The sequence below is a fragment of the Vanessa cardui genome, chromosome 15, assembly GCF_905220365.1.
Source record: "Vanessa cardui chromosome 15, ilVanCard2.1, whole genome shotgun sequence".
In the NCBI taxonomy this organism is placed as follows: domain Eukaryota; kingdom Metazoa; phylum Arthropoda; class Insecta; order Lepidoptera; family Nymphalidae; genus Vanessa; species Vanessa cardui.
In genome coordinates, this window is record NC_061137.1 from 13,301,984 (window position 1) to 13,318,160 (window position 16,177).

Here is a 16,177-nt window from a genome sequence, read left to right on the forward strand (position 1 = left end):
AGTTTAACTAATAATAATAATAATTAATTAATCGGATCAACTCAAATTCAATCTCAAATTTCTTTATTCAATATGAAAGCATCACACTTACTATTCCTGATAAAATTAAATGCTACCACCGTTTCGGAAAAGGAAACACCCTGTCCTGGGAAGAACCGGCGAAAGAAACTCAGTGACTCTTTTATTTCTGTATTAATCAGATCTACCGTATATAAAAAAGTGTATTTCAACCACAGCTTGAAATGCGCGTGTCTAATTTTTTACGTTGAGTGTAATTAGTCTAAAATGAATCTGCTTCGCGATTAAGCAGAAACTCATTTTTTTTAGGTTACATTTTTTTTATCCTTATTTTGGAATATTCAAGTACATGTAGGAGCACAAAAGAATGTACTATGTGTTTTTTTTAATATTTAAATAAAAAAAATAATCATTATGAAAATTATTATATTCCAGTTATTAATGGTAAATAAGTAGTCGTAAACGTCTCATGTAAAGGGGGATTTAATAAGACACGAATTGCAAATAAACACGTAGAAAACGAGCCTCCGGAGCCGACTCTAACAACTTACTTTACGATCCGTTTCTGCGTTGCCCCGTCTAACTATTTCTCTTCACAAGTTCGGCGATAATAAGTTTGTAATCAACTTTTCTCGTGTCATGTTTAATAAATATATTTATATTAATTTAATTTATCGTACTTCTAATTAAAAAAAAAAAAATCATGCACTTATACACAAAGGTATGTAGCCTTGCAGTGAAAAGCTGTAAACTAAAACTTTATAAAAAAAATGGCCCAAAATTGGGCTCCCTTGGAATCAAGCTCTTCGGATCACAAAAATGATTAAATAGAAAGTCAAACTCCATCGATATATTAATTGAAATGATTATCATTTGTCAATATTTGCTGACATTAAACTGTATAAATTAATCGTGTAGTTTCTTTTATAATAAACAACGTAATATGTATACTCCTTTAGTTTATAAGTATCAAATAATATGCTTAGTTTGTAGTATATGCTAATGCACGTACACACACGAACAATAAACGTCGTTCACTTGATTTGTTGTCTAGTTATTTACTTCCAAAGCCCCAACATAACAACATCAATCACAGTCTTTTCAAGAAACAATCAAGGAATCCCTTATTTTATTTGGTTGAGTACGTCAATTACTATCATTCACGCTTAATTAAAATACTCAATAAAAAACAATCATACTTGGATCCATTCCTATGGATGAAGATTTCAATTTATATAAAATAACGTCGTAATTTTATTTTATGGTATAAGTTGGCGGACGAGCATATGGGGCACCTGATGGTAAGTGGTCACCAATACTCATAGACAATGACGGTGTAAGAAATATTAACTATTCCTTAAATTGTCAATACGCCACTAAACTTGGGAACTAAGATATAATGTCCCTTGTGCCTGTAGTTACACTGGCTCACTCACCTTTCAAACCGGAACACAATAATACTGAGTACTGTTGTTTGGCGGTAGAATAACTAATGAGTGGGTGGCACCTACCCAGACGGGCTTGCACAAAGCTAATACTAAGAATAAATTCTTATATTCTTCATAGAACTATTACGACATTAATTAATGACGATATATAAATATGGACACTCAATGGCTGGCAATTAAGATAAGAGATAGATTTTACTAAACGACTACAGGCTAACGCAATTTCCCTCGCCTTATAATTACGGTCCCAAAACTCTTTGATTGATGCTTTCGTTATTAAGATAAGTTTTAGATTTATTATGCTTTAATATCAGCACATGAGTAACTACTTCTAAGCCTTATTATCAAACTGATAATTCAAGGAGGCTGTATATAATCTTGATATATATTTTTTAATAAAAATCGCAAGCAAAAATCTGGTAAATCACTTTGGAAGGTGAGTGACGTATTCCGCGTTCCAATACGAGTTATATTGTGTACGAATTTCAATCGATAGATGCAGATTTCATGATTTGTTTTCTTTCCCGTCAAAACGAGATGACTTATAAATATATATGAATGAAATCAAACTTTGAAATCGCTTGCAAATCCAACGAACCCACGATCTCAAATAAAATACAGAACCACATCCAAACACGTCCACGTACAAAAGTAAGGCATTATGTATCCTGTCTTAAAGCCTAAATAATAATAATATATCCAATTTAAATAAAAGAAAAACATATATATTTGACGTTGGATTTAAAAATCAAATAAACTTTTGTTTGTTATGCGCAAAATTAGATTAAACTTCCTGAGATATATCTTATGATCCCTTTTCATGTACAACATGGCGTCAGACGAGAACCTAGACCCTTTCACTCTTGGATCCTAAATTACCTCATGCGCTCATGGGCATCCGTATTATCAAAAAGGTATGCCGTACATTGTCAAAGGGCTACGTAGGAACTCGGTTATTTTATCCCTTGTTTACCCTTTAGATACTCTTTATTATCAGTAAACACGAATTGAAGAGAATATTCATGATTATTTATAAATAAAATAAGCCTTCGTTGCTGTTTTCCGTCATAATTTAAATACATGGATATTTACATTTACTGCGTCAAATTTTATAACCACAACTTGACCTTCGATAAAGGCCTTCAAAGAGTTTCATGTATCTCCTTTTATCTGCACCTCGTTTGACCTCATATTTTCCCAACAGTTCTTTTATCGGCAATGTTGTTTGTAAATAAAATATAAATGTCCTTGGATGTTCCTATGTATATTAAAACTAATAAATGGCTATGCAATAAAAACCTTACATTTTTTTACATCTCCACATTCATCGTGTACCAATAAACACTGATGGGCTTCTGATAACATAGCTGTTCCCCCTGATGACATAAAAGAGGTTGTACAGATATTCTCCATAAGCTATGAAGATTTGTGATGAAGACATAATTATCCATCCGGTGATGACTACCGGTTATGGAAACAAGGATCCTTGCAAACTACCGTAAGAAATATGATATTGCTATTTTAATTATTATTACATCATATCACCACCAACGTAATAGTAAAACCATTTTAAATAATGTATATCGCAACTAACTGACTCTATAACTGTATACAACAGCCTGTAATATTTTCATTACTAAAGCCTCCTCTCCCCCTATAAAAAGAAGTTTTCATTTTAAATCTGCTTCATAAAATTAAACATATCAGTTTGACGTTGAAATGTCAAATTTTGAAATATAAACGTCCCACAATGATGTTACGATTTATTTATTTTGTAAGTTTATTATTGAGTTTATCTCTATCGGAAGAAGAATTTCTAAGACCAGGTAAGAGACATCTTAGGAGTTGTTATAAAAGAGGAAAAATTAATCGAAAACGTGAGAATTATAACACTTTCGATGACAAGGAGTCCATGGATCTCATTGACGTAGCCAGCTTCATTCAAAATCCTGATGATAATTCTTTTGAGGGTAATCAAGATTCTGATAACAGGTAAACACATTTATTCAATTAATATATTATTTTAATAATACATTTATTAAGGTTTATCAACAGCAACAGCAACATCCTGTAAATTTCCCACGGCTGGGCTCTTTCCCCTTTTTGAGGAGGTTTGGAACATATTCTATCACGCTGTTCCAATACGGATTTGTGGAATACACATGTGGCACATATATGAAATTTGACACATGCAGATTTCCTCACCATGTTTTCCTCCACCACTGAGAACGAGACTAATTAATAACACAAATTAAGCACTTGAATATTCAGTCGTGCTTGCCTGGGTTTGAACCCGCATTCATCGGTTAAGATGCACGCGTTCTAACTGGGCCATCTCGGCTCATTAATCTCTTATTAAGATATATAATAACGACAAACTGAAACGAATAAAATATTTCAGACTACCAGTATCAAATAATGACGATGATAGTTCAATTATGAACGTCGAAATAGAAAGAATTCCATCACAAGATTACCAAGGCTTCGACTCTGATAATATTCCTGAAGTGAATATTCAGACTAATAGGCGTATTCCTAAATACTTAAAAAGAAAATCTCGTCCCGTTGAAAGAATTAACGGTGAACGTGTTCTAAAAACCAATGAAAACAAAAATGCTGATAATTTGTATGATAAAAATATTAAGAATAGAGTCATTGAAAAGAAATGGTAAGTTGCAAACACAAAAAACAACAACAACATCCTATAAATTTTCCCACTGCTGGGCTCAGGTCTCCTCTCCCTCTGAGGAAAAGGTTTAGAACATATTCTACCACGCTGATGGAATGCGGATTGGTGAAATACACTTATGGTAGAATTTCTATGAAATGAGACACTTGTAGGTTTCCTCATGATGTTTTCCTTCACCGCCGAGCTCGAAATGAATTATAAACACAAATTAAACATATTAATAATATTCAGTTTTGCTTGCCTGGGTTTGAACCCGCAATCGTTTAAGATGCACGTGTTCTTACCACTGGGTCATCTCGGCTCGCAAATAATTATTGAGCAAAAGTAATAGTATACATTTTATGTACAATACTGATTATTAATGTTTTTAGTGCATTGAAAAATATGAAAATCCCGTTTTTTTCCCATGACAAAGTTTCAACTACAAAGGCGAGGAAGAATAAAAAAAGAAAGTTATTTAGTTTTCACAATGAAAAGAAAAATTTAACGAAATCATCTGAAACTGATCTCAATAACAATATAAACAAGGATGTAAATGTTAAACGAAAATCGATCCAAATCAATAAGAGGTCAAATATTGAAGGCTTATGTCCGGCTTGCAAGCAAAGATACATATTCGCCTCAAATGATTTTATGAATAATTTGAGAAAATCTGCAAATGACAGAATACATAATAGCAGACAATATTATCAGCAAAAACAATTCGAGGAAGCTGAGCTCGACAACACTAAAGAAACAAATAGGTTTCAGATAAAAAATCAAAATTCTAATTCAGATAAAATTAACATAAATGATTTCAATAGTAGAAGATGGAAAAGGAATAATTCCATTTCGAAACATTAAATTGATTGATTAAATTATTCTGTGGATACTTTGGATACTTTATAAGTAATATTTTGATTATTACTAGGTGTACATTATTTTGTAGTAGTTATTGTTTATTATCATATTAAAGATAAATTCAATTTATATGCTGAAAGTCTTCCTAATTATAGTGACCAATTCATAATCATATCAATATCAAACATTTTTGACTCCATATTATGTTTGTACACTGCCCATTATTGGAATTCATGCTCTTCAATAGATTATTTTGAAGTAATAAAATACAACTTTTTTATGGTATAGGTTGGCGGACGAGCATCTGGGCCACCTGATGGTAAGTGGTCACCATCACCCATATACAATGAAGCTGTAAGAAATATTAACTATTCCTTACATCGTCAATGTGCCACCAACCTTGGGAACGAAGATGTATTGTCCCTTGTGCCTGTATTTACACTGGCTCACTTACCCTTCAAACCGGAACACAACAATACTTACTTAGAGTTCTGTTATTTGGCGGTAGAATAACTGGTGAGTGGGTGGTACCTACCCAGACGGGCAAGTAATCAGGTGTAATAAATATAATAGTATTAAAATAAATGTCCCAAAAATGTAATATGAATGAAAATCTACGTTTATTTAATAAAAATAAGTTCATGTACCCTAAATATCAGTGTATAGTAATATCTTACTAATATAGACGTTCACTGAGAAACATTACACTCTCGATTTTCTTACCATTCAATGAACATGCGGTATCTGGCTTACTCCCAAATCTGTGGCCACAAGGAACGTACATGTTAGATCCTATGGTTAGCGTTGTAAGCAATGATTTATACGCCTTGCAATTTTGAGGTGACTTACTTATAGTTTATCCATAAGTCCATTCGAATCCGACATTCAGAACTGAATATCTATTTCAATACATTTCTAGATGCTTTCTAATTTAAATACTACTAATAGTTCATAAAACTTACACCAAAATGCAGCGTGTTGGGAAGGTTTTAAAATATAATTGACAACGTGTGCTGATGTTACTCGACTGCGTAGAGTCAGTAACTCTTTTGTGGGGCAATGTATACGCTTCTACAACAGGATCCCAAGAAGCGTTCAAAATGCTTCTGTTGCCAAATTTAAAAAAAATTGTTAAGGAACGCTTGTGTGCAAAAGGTTACTATACAATTAGCTAGTTTATGTCTGAAAGCACACCTTGGGAATGAAACTATCGCCTCCTGGCTATTTCTAATCATATACTACTATGTATCTTATTAATTTGACAAAAAAAAAGACCCGCTGAGTTTCTTTCGCTGGTTCTTCTCAGGTCAGGGTGTTCCTTTTTCCGAACCGGTGGTAGTGTTTATTTGACAATCAATAAGTAAGTGTAATGCTTCTATATTGAATAAAGGAATTTGAGTTTGAGTTTGATGGATTTTGCTTGCAAATAATGGAGAAGACCAGTGTTGATCAATGTTTAGTTTAACCTTTTATGGATAATATTAATCCTACTTAATTATTTTTAACATTATTTAAGCCAAGTTGCGTAAAAGCAAAGGCTATACTGACATTATATATGCGACAGTAACTCTGTTACCTCTTCCTGCTTGAACCACTGAGCTGATTGAGATGAAATTTTGAATAAAAATAGTTTTAGTTCATAGGAAGACAACTTTAAATCACCCATTGAGGGTATAAAATGGGTGAGCTGGCCAGTATACAATATATGTATATATAAAAACAAATATAGCTCCTTTATTAAATTAGTATGATAGTGGTGTAAAATTACAGCAAAGTAATGTACACGAACTATATTCAGTATTTTATTTATTTATTTATATACTCTTTATTGCACACCAATATAGACAAAAATAGTAAAGTAAAACAAAAACAAAGAAAAGAAAAATGTTCAATAGGCGGCCTTATCGCTAAAACAGCGATCTCTTCTATTCTCTCTTTTAGATTCTCTTTTAGATCATGATAACATGTGTCAGCATAATCGAGAATTGGTAGTAGGAATGACTGTGCTAACATATATCTGTCATGACAGATTATATACTTAATTTTTCTTTTTTTTATGGAATAGGTTGGCGGACGAGCATATGGGCCACCTGATGGTAAGTGGTTGCCATCACCATAGACGATGACGCTGTAAGAAGTATTAGTTATTCCTTAGATCGTCAGTACGCCACCAACCTTTGGAATTAAGATACTATAACCCTTGGGCCTGTAGTTTCACTGGACTACTCACCCTTCAAACCGGAACTCAACAATACTGTGTACTATTGTTTACAGGTAGAATATCTGATGAGTAGGTGGTACTTACTTAGGCGGGCTTGCAGAAAGCCCTACCACCAAGAAATTCTTTCTTTTTCTTAAATGTTTGAAATCAGGTTAAATGAAATAAAATTATTCCGATGTAAGCGGATATAACATTAATTTATTCTTTGACAAATTAATGAACATAAGACTTTTAATTATTTGAAAATTTCAGAAGGTTATTTTCATAGCAATTAATCTTTCAATTTGTTATAAATAAAAATTGACTATTAAATGAGAATTGTTTACAAAGAATAATACGATTTGACTAAAGCATCACAAGTAACTTCACCGAAACTCCGACGTATCAAAATAGGCATATTCTACAGTAGGTATTTTTGTATACATTCGAGTAACTTTTTTCATTTGTGAGACGTCTTATACAAGTTGCTTGATGTAATCAAGGCAAGCTTTTCTTTGCTTCAAGAAAAAATACTTCTTGTCGAAAGTATGCATATTATGAAAATATTTACCTTAGCTGTTCATCTTAGGAATCCAAAGTTTTTATTGATAAGAATAAAATTTGACTGATGGAAGCCACTTTGTTGTTTTTTATTACTCTATTTTTAAATAAAATTGTTAATAAGCTTTGCCATTCGTCTACACGTAAGTTACAAGCTTAAGGCGTGGATAGTTCATGCCAGCGCGCTTGGCATGTTGCCAGTAAGCTTTCCTTTATAGTTAATGCTTGCAGGTTCCAGATTCCGTAAAGAGGTGAAGATGTTAAATTTCTTGCGCGTGAAAATAAGGTGTGTTCCTATTGTTGAGTACTTGGGCGCCTAATTCTCGCATTAGATGCAGGATCATCTTCATGTATTTTTCAAGAACGGGAATGTGGAATTGTGAAGAAGTTGATAAAGAAAGAAAAATTCAACAAAACCTCAGTCTTGGTTTAACGCAAACCAATTGACTTCTCGCAAACCCTACCACTGTTACAAGATAATCGCTGAACAATAATACTTAATACCGTTTTGTTCCGGTAACGTAAAATTATTAAATAATCATTTATTCGAGCTATTCAACCTTTCCCTTAAAACGTTTTGAGATTGGTGTTTAATCGCCCAGAGTTTTGTCATCTACATACATAAATTTATTTATCACTACTACTAAAAATGTAAGCGGAAATTATATAATATTAGTAAAATTTAAAGTCTTCTATCCTTGTCGCACACGAAAGGGCAATCTTATCGACTGTGTATGGACCATCTGGAAGAAAAATATTGGATACAATAAAACATATGCTAGGAATATTATGCAGGAGTAAGATTTGTTAGATGTATGTTAGAATGTACAGCATGTTATTTCAATTTGAGTGGGTGGAACCAAGAAAGACGAAACCTTTCCACTGAGAATATTCATTTCGTAATGTCTATGCAGAAACATAGGTTATCGAAACAAAACTGCAAAATTTGTCCAAATACCTTTAAATATTGTATACTTAATATTGATTTTCGATTATCAATTTAAAAATATCTTTGGCTGATAAATGCTTCATGACTTGGTTTTTTTGTAAGTTCATGTAACTGGACGCCATTTTTGAAAATAAAATGAAATTCTATGATTTCTTTGTATGCCCTAATCAAAAATTTGAACTCTTGTAATTAAATGTAAATAAAATATGAATGAACATCTATAACTCTGTCTATAATCAAATTTGTAACATGTAAACATTTTTCATTTTTACCTATAGGAAACCAATCTGTACTTGGTACCCCAGACTCCAAACGTGCTGCTGATATCGCTTGTCTCATCGCTATAGGAACAGCAATTCCCATACACGTTGCTGGCTCACCAGTTCCTACGGATAATTACACAATAAATAATTCCAACTAAATTATGGATCATATTAAATCTTGTTTAATTTTATCAAAAAATCTAAATAAGCTGTATTCAAGTAGGCATTTACAAGCACTTTTGAATCGTCATTTAACAATTTAGTGAAGCTACCACTGGTTCGGAAAGTAGATTCTACCGACAAGAACCGGCAAGAAAATCAGTAGTTTTTCTTTTTCAACATTTAAAAAATACAGTCATTTTAGTTAAATGCAATTATATATGTATGTATGTCAACAGGTATTAACTCCACGCTTTTTATCATCAATAAAATCTTGTATCGAATAATATGCCTTTTTACCAATGTATTTTAAACAAATACATTGGTAAAAAAGGTATGTATATTAGTACGTATGTCAGCTTTTGTATTTCTTCTTGTCTTTTGATTTCTTTATTTTACAAGTGTTTTTTCAAAACAACAGAACTGCTTTATCTTTAATCTTTTAAAATTGTATTTTCTACATTTGAGCTGAATGTTGTATAGATACCTGAATATATTACTGAAGCAAATATTTTTTTACCTTTGGCTCCAAATATTAATTCTGTACTAAAAGATTTTTCCCTGAAATATATTCTGAAATCTTGCGGAATATCCCTCGCCTGCGGAACCCAATAATCCCAGGTACGATTTGTGAGTAATTCTCCCGTCTGATCATCAAACACTAAATTTTCGGATGTCCAGAAACCGACACCCATTATAAAAGCGCCTTCAATCTAAAAACATTAATAAGCATCGAAGTAACATTATTTTAAGGAGCCATGTGAATAATGCATTATTCCTATAAAAGTAAAAATAACAGCCTGGCAATTTTCCACTGCTGGGCTAAGGCCTAAGGGTAGAGGGTTTGAAACATACACATTTCACCACGCTGTTCCAATGCGAGTTGGTGGAATGCACATGTGGAAAAATTTCGTTGAAATTAGGCACATGCAGGTTTCCTCACGACGTTTTCCTTTACCGCCGAGCACGAGATGAATTATAAACACAAATTAAGCACATATATATAGCGGTGCTTGCCTGGGTGTGAACCCGATATCATCGGTTAAGATGCACGCGTTCTAACCACTGGGCCATCTCGGCTCGTTACTCCCACGGCTTTTTCTTGTAAAGAAAATGTATACATCAAATAATTGTTCTTAATTATATGGGTCTGTTACTTACTTGACCAACATCAATTGCAGGATTAATACTCCTCCCAACATCTTCAATTAAATCGACCCTAATGATTTCCGATTCTCCTGTTAGAACATCTATTTCTACTTCTGCTAATGTAATACCATATACGTTATAATTTTGTATATCAAATTCATTGACATATGCATGTACTTGCAAATCGACATTCATTTCGAACGCTTTTTTAATTAGCTCTTCCCAGGTTGGATTATTCATCGTCTTTTTGATGGGAGCTAATCTTCTGAGCAGTTCTTCACTACATCTTCGAACACCTATACCCATATTTTGGGAAATCAAACTACCTCCTGATGGTAGCGTATTGGGTGATGTCATTGTATTGTTGGGTTTTATTTGAATCTTATCAATAGGTATCTTGAGGATATAGGCACATATCTGTGTCGCTCTTGTATTAATACCTTGACCCATTTCTATCCCTCCAGTGGTTATAGATATGGTACCATCATCGTTATATACAGACATATTCACATTTAAATTATGGTAACCGACTGGAGCCCACCTTAGAAAAGAAAATCTTAATCCTCGTTTTTTCCATCTATTATTGGAATTAAAGTTTTCAACTGAAACTGTTCTTTCCGAATAATTGGAATTATCTTTTAATGTTTTCAAAATTTCGTTAATATCCTCTCGAAAAGTAGGATCTAAATTAGCAAGGCGAACTTCAATTGGATCTTGATTTAATTCGTATGCGATCTGTTCCATTATTAATTCTGCCATCGCTATTTTTTCCAAGGAACCTAAAAAAATACTTATAATATCAACATGGAAAATGTAGATAGGGTTCTACGAAACAGTATCATTAACATTTATTGTTAAGCTACGATAAATGATAGGCTACATAAACACATATTATAATTACATAATTAAATCACATCATTTTAACATTATTAAGAAAATTAGAGTCTTAATTACCAGGAGAACGACACCATGTATTTGATGGTGTATCGGTCAGACCATTGTAAGCTTTGTAGTTCCACGAATCCGTTCTATAGCAGTTGCTAAATGATTCAAAAGTCATACTGAGGAAAGGTTCATTCAGAACGTAACCATTGTCAGAGTATAATACATAGTTCATATACTGGATAACACCTTTGCTGTTCACGCCAATCTGTAAGAAATACTTACTATTGTTCAATATTTATATTTAATGTGAAATAAAAAAATCATTATTGTTTATCAAAACTTTAATCGTTTAATTAACGTGCGTTCTTAGTATTATAGTTATATTTCCGAATTGTCAAGTTGGGATAGCAAAGAAACGGATCCATATATTAATCTGTACATTAAATCATCACAGAATAAATAATATAGTAGAAACAAATTTGAATTATAAGCAATCGTGCTATGCTGGGTCATTGTTAATCTGTATGTTATAGTTCTTAAATGGTGATATATCGAATTTACACCTACTTGCAAACAATAATCATTGCATATATCTAAAAATACCTCACCTCAAAGTTTGTAGAACAAGGCAACCTCTTGCCAACAGCTCTCATGTTTGTACTTAGAGTATTTACAAATCTGCATGGTCTATTAAGCTTATAAGCAACCAGAGAACTAGCTGCAGCTACTTGGGAAGCCCGACTTATTTTTATACCAAATGCGCCACCAAGTCGGCGAACATAAATATCAATTCTTAAAATAAATCCATACATTACTTAAACATAAATTTTTCTTTAACGAAACACAATTAAAGTCAAAACAATCATGTATCAAATTTAAATTACAATTCTTTAAAGGAATGTTGTATTTGCCTAATGTTCTATAACATTAAGCATAGCTATAATATGATAAATAAATTCTAAATTTAAAATATGAAACGTAATAAGAATATACAATTTAATGTTATTTAGGACTAACTTGTGATGACCGATTTCCAGCATCCTTGAGATAACCTGTTGTACTGCATCCATCCACTGAGTAGTTGCACATAGTTGCAATCCTTCTTCTGATGGACGCGTCAGACACACTAATGTTTCCATTGCGAAATGATACTGAGCATACACAGTATTGTCACCTTTGATTACTTTGCTTATATCATCGCCTCTCGTTGTTGCTTCTCTTGACTCCAGTAGCGTAACTTTACTGGGATCATTTTTAGCCAATTTAATATCATATACTGGTTTTCTTACATTACTATATAAAACCTTAACCAAAGTAGTTGCTTTATTGGCAATTTTTTGTGATTTAGCAACAATAATACCAAGAGGTTGGTTATAGTATTTTACTTCACCATTACACAGCAGTTCTTCGTTGCTTAAATTAAATACATTCACCGGTGGTGTAAAACTGTTCACACCAGGTATATCAGCAGCTGAGAAGAAAGCTATAACTCCGGGCTCGTCCTGCAAGCAAAAATTACAAAAACAAATTGCAATGGTTGAAACTGTAATTAGTTAAAAATTATGGTTGAATAAAAAAAGTTTACCAAAGCCTTGCTTGGGTCTATTTTTTCGATAGTTCCAAGAGCAACGGTTGATAGCACAAATGCAGCATAAACTTCTCCTGGGAGCGTTGGAATATCATCAGTATATTCAGACTCACCAGCGCACTGAATCTACCGGGTAGAAAATGAACTTTATTAAGAATCATTGTTACTACATTTATTCATGTGTATATATGAAAGTAGATTCTTGGTTCATAAAATATATTACCAATGCATCCAATTTAGGTATAGCTTCATTTAACGGGTACAGGGAAGGGTTGGTATCAAATACTTGTTGACCTTCCGATACCGGTCGCTTCTCGTGCAATTTCACGGTTCCTGAACGATATCGAGGATGCAATATAGTTGATGGGCACAGAGAAATGAGACCCTGAAATCAACGACATGTATCTTTCAACAAACATAAATAAAAAGTCAAGGTATTTTATGAATTTTTTGGGATTTTAAATTAAATGTTGCGACTAGCTTTCCCCGCGACGAAAAATATTTTTGTAGCCCAAGTTACTCCTTATTATATCAGTTATCTGTCAGTGAAAGTCCCGTCAAAATGGATCCAGCCGTTCCAGAGATTACCCGGAACAAACGTACAGACAGACAGACAAAAATTGTAAAAAACGTTATTTTGGTACATGTATCGTGTATGCATACATACATATGCATTGAGTAAAATAGGGCTATTTGAATATTACAAACAAACACTCCAATTTTATTATATGAATAGATCTTGTTGAGTTAGAAAGGTAAATTAAATAAATACATCAATTTTCGTGTCCTTACCTTGTAGAATAATCCTAAAGCTATGATCTTTCTGCTCTGAACTGGTGGATCAGGTAAATTTTCTGTAACTATCATTTCTTCCTCTAATGTTTTCAAAGCACCTTGCAATGTTTTATTTGTAAATAACGATTTACCTACTAAGTAGCGTTCTGTTTTCCATGAACGATTAAATTTTGGACTGATTCCTCCAAAGACAATTCTACAAGATACCACCTGATTTTGATGATCGTTTATTTTGTATAAGAATCCCGCGTTGACAATAGCATGGGCATTTTGTGCCCGAGGCATAATCTGTAGTAAAAACATTTTAATTATTGGACAGTACATACTGTGATATCAATTAGAATAAATAGTAATGATTTACCTTAAATGTGACTATTTTATGAGATTCGTTTAGAGGTGGTAAAAGAACGTTTACTATTATTTTGCCTTTCATGTCTTCTCTTAGAAAATTTTGTAATGTTAAAGTTTTTGCTTGTCCAGGCGCCGTCACTAAAATGAATAGCAAGTATATCAAGTTTCAAGTATTAAGTGAAATTTCGAAATAAACATTATGTATATGTACCATAAACGTGGTATTCAATCATAGTCAATCTAAGACTTACAGCTACTTAAGTCGTTCTTTTTATGTTATACTAGCGGCCCGTCCCGGCTTCGCACGGGTGGACATTTTTTTTTATATTTTTACCTTCTACTTATATTTTTTGTTGCTTTTTTCCGTCATGTTTAACAATTTTCGTTCTATTTCAACTTATTTACAGAAACACCATATTAATGATATACCTAAACCAGTAGGTTTAGAGTTTATCGCGAAGTAACAGACAGACAAACGCGGTCGAGGATTTTATTTTAAAATATGCAGAAATAAAGAAAATAAAGTAATGTAAATTAAAATCATATTTGAAGTTCAGAAATCCAAATTATTTCTTAAGACTCATAAGATAACATTCTAAAAATATCATATACTCGACATTCAAAGTCATTGTTAGAGAACAAAAACTGTGTTATAAATTTGCACTTACTAATTGTTACCTGGGCGCCGACAGTTTCAAGAATAATAAAAATATCAGATTTAAATCCTGGATGTTGGTTCTTCAAAATCAAATTACCCGCTATCGTTGCCAGCTGAAATTTAATTCCCTTGTTTTATACTCTCATTCCACATCAATATACCACAAATATTGTAAAGGTTTGATTAAGAAACTTATTATTTACAGTTGGCTAAAATTTGTACTAATTTATGATTTAAAGAGCTTAATTTGATGAAAAATAGATTGTTATCAAAGTTAGTTATCTTTTAATTATTTAATTTGTCAAAATAATTTATAATATTTTAATAGATATCTGGAGTTTTTATTCGTCAAATTTATTTCTTTACAAAAATATAAGATAAAACAAAACTTACGTTTGAAATTGCAAAGTATACGCTACTTTTGAATGAATTAGCTGTTTGAAATATCAATTTAAAAAATTCTAATTCTTGTTTTAATTCTAATTTCGAAAATCTGGTTTTTAAATGAAAGATAGGCAAATATACAGTCAAAGTAAAAAAACCTTTGTCAGTTTTTAAATGAATTTCTTTATCAAGTTTTAAACGCTTAGTACCTTTTGAATCTAAACATCAAATCATTGCAAGGCAATATGTCATTCTCGATCGGTAAAGCAGATCGGTAAAGCAGATTATCGCTCATACTGAGCACACGAAAATAGATCTTAAGGTGACGAACCTTTTCTTACCCCGACTGTACAAATTCCTGATCAATAATATTCAAATAATTATGAAACATTAAACAGCAACAGTTAAATGAAAATCAACTTACATTCCTTACAGCTATGTGAGCGACTAGTTTCAAGTGATCATTGAGATCCTTAAGATACTTGAAGTATTCAGTATCCGATACAGTTTCAAATATTTTCATTAGATTTGTAATTGTATTACCAGCGCCGACTACTAAATTTTGATCGACATAAAAACCTTTTAATTCTGATATATCTGTCACATCTATTAGAAGATTGGGATATTCTAAAATTGGGTAGACGCCTGAAAACAATTTTAATGATGAATTATTTAATTTATAATATTTTAAATTAGCATGGTTATTTACCATGTTTTTTGTTCTACGAAGCTGAACTCGTGAACAAATCATAATAGATACGTCAAAATATCGAGCTCCTCCAAATAAAAATAAAAAACATTATAAATATCCCGTTTTAAATAAATGTAATAATTTAGATTAGTCACAGTCTGGTAAGTAGCAATTTTCACCTTACCTTTGCCAGTATTACCAGCGACAAGCATATAAGATTCTGTACCTTTCTCTCGCCAAATAGCAAATACGTCTGATAGTGTGTTTACTCTGTACCAGTGCCGTTTATCACTTAGCTCAATATGCAGTATTTCGTTTAGAATATCACTTTTAGAAACCATGCACCAGTCGAGTTCTGAACAATTACTCTTTGAACATACATCTCCAGATTTATCACATATTTTCAAATCTTCGATGTCGGCTATTTCATAGGAATTAGGAGCATCTGAAGCGAACTTTTTGAAGGCTTGTAAAATTGGTCTGTATCCAGTACACCTACAGATATTACTTCCGAACGATTCTTCTATTTCAAGCATTGTAGGTTTCTTA

At 32.4% G+C, this 16,177-nt stretch overlaps 2 protein-coding genes across 2 annotated transcripts; one reads left to right on the top strand and one right to left on the bottom strand.

Moving 5' to 3' along the window:
• Positions 1 to 3,870: 3,870 nt before the first annotated feature.
• LOC124535510 lies at positions 3,871 to 5,116 on the top strand. Its single transcript, XM_047111719.1, has 2 exons — positions 3,871 to 4,134; positions 4,527 to 5,116. Exons 1-2 carry the CDS (start codon positions 3,905 to 3,907, stop codon positions 4,996 to 4,998), a joined length of 702 nt encoding a protein of 233 aa, XP_046967675.1. The 5' UTR covers positions 3,871 to 3,904; the 3' UTR covers positions 4,999 to 5,116.
• A 2,715-nt stretch (positions 5,117 to 7,831) lies between these two features.
• Positions 7,832 to 16,164, bottom strand: LOC124535838 (xanthine dehydrogenase-like). The gene is made up of 14 exons (XM_047112215.1): positions 15,813 to 16,164; positions 15,362 to 15,582; positions 14,564 to 14,666; positions 13,906 to 14,033; positions 13,542 to 13,832; positions 12,973 to 13,134; positions 12,747 to 12,875; positions 12,179 to 12,663; positions 11,770 to 11,953; positions 11,231 to 11,426; positions 10,289 to 11,055; positions 9,648 to 9,840; positions 8,978 to 9,091; positions 7,832 to 8,499 (listed from the first exon to the last, which is right to left on the bottom strand). The coding sequence occupies exons 1-14, from the start codon at positions 16,162 to 16,164 to the stop codon at positions 8,429 to 8,431; spliced, it is 3,396 nt and encodes a 1,131-aa protein (XP_046968171.1). The 3' UTR covers positions 7,832 to 8,428.
• Positions 16,165 to 16,177: the final 13 nt, after the last annotated feature.